At 56.6% G+C, this 5,000-nt stretch overlaps 1 protein-coding gene across 2 annotated transcripts in view; it reads right to left on the bottom strand.

Moving 5' to 3' along the window:
• UNCX (UNC homeobox) overlaps positions 1 to 3,819 on the bottom strand; it is a 4,449-nt gene extending 630 nt beyond the window's left edge. The window contains exons 1-3 of one of the 2 annotated variants that reach the window (XM_071761144.1): positions 3,425 to 3,819; positions 2,109 to 2,284; positions 1 to 463 (exon numbers count right to left, since the gene is read on the bottom strand). The exon at positions 1 to 463 is cut by the window's left edge and continues 630 nt beyond it. In XM_071761144.1, coding sequence (XP_071617245.1) covers positions 1 to 463; positions 2,109 to 2,284; positions 3,425 to 3,674 — 889 coding nt within the window. In that variant the 5' untranslated portion in view covers positions 3,675 to 3,819. Of the gene's footprint in view, positions 464 to 2,108; positions 2,285 to 2,411; positions 2,536 to 3,424 lie in introns of those variants that run through there. The other variant, XM_071761145.1, reaches the window with a different exon arrangement.
• Between the last annotated feature and the right edge of the window lie 1,181 nt (positions 3,820 to 5,000).

Here is a 5,000-nt window from a genome sequence, read left to right as displayed (position 1 = left end):
CCGCACAGTCCTTGTCGGGCGGGCGCTGGAGCCTCCCGCTCCCGCTTCTTTGGCTGGGGTAGAAGGGCTCTGCCGTCTGGTCGCAGGTGCCGGGGGGCGGCTCGGAGGGGGCGGCGGCGGCGGGGGGCGGCGGGTGGTGCGCCGGGGGCTGCCCACGGGGTTTGGCGTCGGGCGGGGCGGGCGAGAGGCCCCCCCCGCCGCCGCTGTCGCTGTCGGAGCTGGGAGTACTGTGCAAGGAGAGGCCGCTGGGCGAGTGGAGATGCCGGCTTTGGCTTTTGAGCAGCTTCTTCTCGTGCTTGCGCTTCTTCTTCTCCATCTTTTCCAGCTCCTTGCGGGCGATCTCCTCCGGGTCCATGGGCTCCCCGCTGCACGTCGTGGGGTGGGAGTTGTGAGCCGGCCGCCCCGGGCCTTTCTTCGTATTCTCTTTCTTTCTCCATTTAGCCCGGCGGTTTTGGAACCAGACCTACACACCGAACAACGAGAAGCAATTAACACCCAGAGCACCGGCCCCCCGCCGTGGCCAGGGCGGGGAGCGGCGGGGAGGGGGGGGAAGCGAAGCTCAGGCCTCCCCGTTCACCCCTCGATGTGCCGGCAGCCCCATCCACAGGACCAGGCGTCTGCGAGATGGAAAAGCAAGGCGGGGAGGACAGGGGGGCAGAAAGAGATATCCAAGCTTCTTCAACAGGGTAGAGAAGAAAAAAAGAGGGAAAAAAAAAAAAAAAAAAAAAAAAAAAAAAGGCAATGGGGGTGCACACTCACGCACACACACGCTGCACCCTGCCCACACCGACGCAGCGGGGATGGAAGGGATAACACAGCCATCCCCGCGGCTCTCCCCTGTGGCCAAAGAGTGCAGAATAACCAGCCGGAGCCCTGGCCTGCAGGACCGGGCCCGATCCCTCCGCTTTAGCACACAAAATGAGATAAAGCACAATAAGCGGCCCAAAGGTAGGAGCAGGGCCTAGGCCTCCGGCCCATCCTGGGTGTCGGAGCAGAGGGGCTGGATCAATCCCAAAAAATGGGCTTTGGTTGGATTTGTCATACATTAGAGGAGGAAAAAAAAAAAATTAAATCCTCTCTGCTCCGGCCCTTCTCCTGCTTACTTCGGCAGTTCCCCGGCGGGCACACGCGTCCCCTCCGCTCCTGCGGGGCCTCGGCCCATTGGGGTACCAGCAGCGCCGGTCCCGACCGGAGCACGACCCCACTTTGGGGATTTCGGTGACCCAGTCGCGGCTCCTTCCCCCTCTCCGGGGCCCGGCGGGCCCTGAGAGAACCTCGCCGGCTGCCGAGCCCTCGAGCACGGCCAAGAGGATTCTCCCGAAGCCGGCTCGGTGCAGGAAAGGCGGCTCGGAAAGACACCGTGAGACAAAGCTGACGGAGGAACCGCGGCAAACGGCGTCAGCTCATCCCGGGGCCTGAGCTCGGTGTAGGACGCATTCCCCGCACACACAGCCACCCAGCCCCACCGCACCGAGCAGTCCCACACGGCCGCAGAGCAGTGGCCCCAGCTCGGCCCCGAGTTCTGCAGCCACCGCGGCAGAAAACAGCATATAGAAATCCCGCAACAAATCCGCATCGCACAGACATCCCCCGAGTCAATTCCCGTTTTAATTTTTTTCAGAATTACTGCAGCAAATCGATGGTTGCCCTCCCCATCTCGGACGACCAGGGGTCCGAGCAGTTCCTTAAAATTAAGTTTTACAAGTTCCACATGCTCTGGATACACCTACCAGCGTTATTGGCACTCTCCAGTGTACCCTGACCTGTGATTAAGCCCCATATTTTCATACTCATCTTCCGCCCTGAGCTCATTTAAGAAAAATATTACAGTACAAATATATATTTTAAAATTTATGGAAGCCAGCCTGGAATGCCACTCTTCGGGTCTCGTTTGCAAGATTAAAAAATAATAATAATAATAATACGAAAATAAACCAGCAAGGACGACTGCACGGCAGGGAAACAAAAGGAGAGGGCCAGGAGGAACGGGGCCGTGGGGTCATCCCGGAGCGAGGATGCGGGTCCGGGCGGTCGGGGCCTCCCCGGGGACCGTTCGGCTCAGGGAGAGGGCAAGGGAGGGGGGTGGGGGACACGCCAGACGTTTTTACCTGCACTCTGGACTCCACCAAGTCCAGCCTGAGAGCCAGAGCCTCTCGCATAAACACGTCCGGGTAGTGACTCTCATTAAACGCCTTTTCTAGCTCCTCGAGCTGCCAGCCAGTAAAATTGGTGCGGGTTCGTCTTCTTTTACAGCCAGGACTTTCTTTGTCCGGGTCACCCGAGTCTGAAAAGGCAGAAATACCTTCAGGTCCCTGGAAGATAGGCCTTCTCCCCCCCTCCCTGCCATTCACAGGAGCCTTTTAACTTTTGTGCTCGGAAGCTTTGGTAAAAGAGCGGGATTATACACACACCTGCGCTAAAAATGGGGAGGAACCCGATCTGCCCTCGCCTCCTCCGAAAATGTACTTTACAGAACATTTATTCCTGAAGGAAGCTCTCCACAGGCACTGAGCTGGCAGAGAGAGAGAGAGAAGTTCCAATATTTGCTCCAGCCACCAAAGGTTTAATTAAAAAATAAAATAAAAATTAAAAGCCCCCCTCCTTTCCCTTCCCCATTACCCCCCTGGAGCAGCTGACCGGGCCCGCAGGTCACGGCTCGGTCCCGCAGTGGACAGGGCGGCCCCCGGGCCTCCCGCAGACCCCCAGGCACGGATAGGAGAGGGGCTTGGGTGTTCGCAGCCTCTTTGAGAACGTACAGCTCCAGGCTGGGGATTTACAGCCCTAGCTGCACCTCTCCTAACCCTTCTCCCAGGTATGGAATAAAAACCGATAATTTTTATTTAGTTGAGGTGAAGAGGGGGAATGTTCTAGGACTAATGAAAAGGATGTTGGGGCGACGGACTGTTTTAATAGCTGAACAATAGCGGTGCCACAGGCCGGTGGGGATGGAAAGAGAGCACTTCCTTTCCGTTAAATCGTTTTAAAAAAAAAAAAAAAAAAAAGAAAAAAAAAAAAAAAGAACGCTCTTCATTTCCCAAACTCCAGCGATTTCATTTATTTTTATATAAGTATATATATCTGCTTTTATTATTGGCAAGCTCTGAACCCCCGCCCCAGAGAGGAACTTTGGGGGAAAGCACCGGGCCCGGCCCGCTATTGTTCAGGGCACACGCGTGGCCCCACGCCGGTGGGAACGAAAGATGCTCCAGGCGCTCGGCCCGGGGACCCCCGCCCCATCCTGTCTGTCCCCTTGGGGGGCCCAGTAAAACCATCCCCCCTCCAGGCACCCCAATATCGGCCGAGGGGGGTGCTGGGGGAATGCGGTGCTTTTCTTCCTCCGCGCTGACACGCTCCGGGCAGGGAGCGGTGGTCGGAGCAGGGCTGAAGGGGAGGGGGGGGGGGAGTAGGTCGGGGCCGCTCCTACCTGCGAGCTTGAAGGTCTGGCTGTCCCCGCTCACCCCGCAACCGGAGGGGATGAGCGGCGCCGGGTTGACCACAGAGGCAGCGCAGGAGCCGCTCAATAATCCATCGATGGAGAAGGGAACGGAGGCGGCCGCCGATTGCAGCTGGTGCCCGGCCAGCTCGTAGACGTGATGGTGACCGAGCGGGTAAGGGAAACCCACCATCCCCCCGAATTGGGCATGGGGATGCTCCAGGATGCGGCTGTCCATCATGGGGGCGGCTCTAGCGCGGGGGGTGCCGGCGAGGCTGGGGGCGCGGGTGGTGGGGCGGCTGGGGCCGGGGGTGCTGCTGCCGGAGGAGGAGGAGGCGGCGCGGCGAGGGGCTCATGCTGCAGGGCGCCCGGGCGCTTTAACTTTATCAACATCAGGCTCCCAATAATTAGCTCAGGCTGGGGGAATTTGGGACCAATAAGAAACGTTAATCGGTCCTGACGTCAGAGACGTGCCAGTGTGGGGAGCAAACGTTTTCCATATCGATTGCTAATTATACCTGACATCCAGCCTCAATAAACAATATCAGAGCTGTCACAACAAGACAAGGGGGGCTTTGATACGAACTCCAGCCCGAGGAGGGCGGCGGGGGCCGGGCGGGCAGGGGAGGGTGCGGGGAGGGGGGGGGGGCGAAACTCACGGATCCGCCTGATACCCGGTTAAATACTAAACAGCCGGAGTTACACACACACACACACACACACACACACAGCCTCCCCCCACACACACCCCCAGCCCTCCAACCCACCCTCTTCCCCCTTGTCCCCTCCCCTCTCCAAATCACTAATAGATTTCCCTTTAAAACATTCGCCAGCGTGTTGTGGGGATTTTTCACCAGAAATGCTCTACTCTCTGAACCTTTAAAGTGATGTTGCTCCAATTACAGAGAGACATTGAGCGGCAAATAGACTGATCCAATAATAGGAGATTCATCATCCGCTCTTTCCAGAGCTGTCACATTGAATTTAAAACTACAAGCCTTTTCATCTCCTCTCCGGCTCTATAACAGGGGAGAGGAGAGGGGGGCAGACGGAAAAAATGGGGAGAGAGAAGAAAAAAAAAGAAAAGAAAAGAAAAAAAAAAAAGTAGAACCGTCTGCAGCGTTTATAAGGAGATTTGAGCATATCAATCGAAATCATAATTAATGCAATCTCGTATCGATTCGGCCACGGATACCCCCCTCCCCAGCAGCAACCACAACCCAGGAATTGTGAGCGCAACCACAACCAGGAGCAGCCTCTGTTCGCTAAAAGGGAGGCCAATAAAATAAAATAAAAGAAAAAGAAAAAAAGAAAAAAAACCCGCGCTGTATAAAGTTCCCTTCTGTCCCCTTTATCATCGCGCCCAACCTCCCCGTCCCTCCTCCCCCCCGCAGGAAAAGCAACCGATCGCACACCCCGATCTTCGCCCCGCCAGTCATTAACAGCTTCCAAACAGTCACCAAATTTATCCTAATTAAATTCTGGCCCCATAGAAGTTTTCACGCAAATAAAATATTGATGAGTGCCCCAGTCAGTCGTTCAAGGGGCGGTTCAGGTTCTCCGGCAA

Source organism: Heliangelus exortis, chromosome 17, assembly GCF_036169615.1.
Source record: "Heliangelus exortis chromosome 17, bHelExo1.hap1, whole genome shotgun sequence".
Lineage (NCBI taxonomy): Eukaryota > Metazoa > Chordata > Aves > Apodiformes > Trochilidae > Heliangelus > Heliangelus exortis.
The sequence above is the reverse complement of the archived record's forward strand: the minus strand, read 5'-3'. Positions and strand labels throughout refer to the sequence as shown.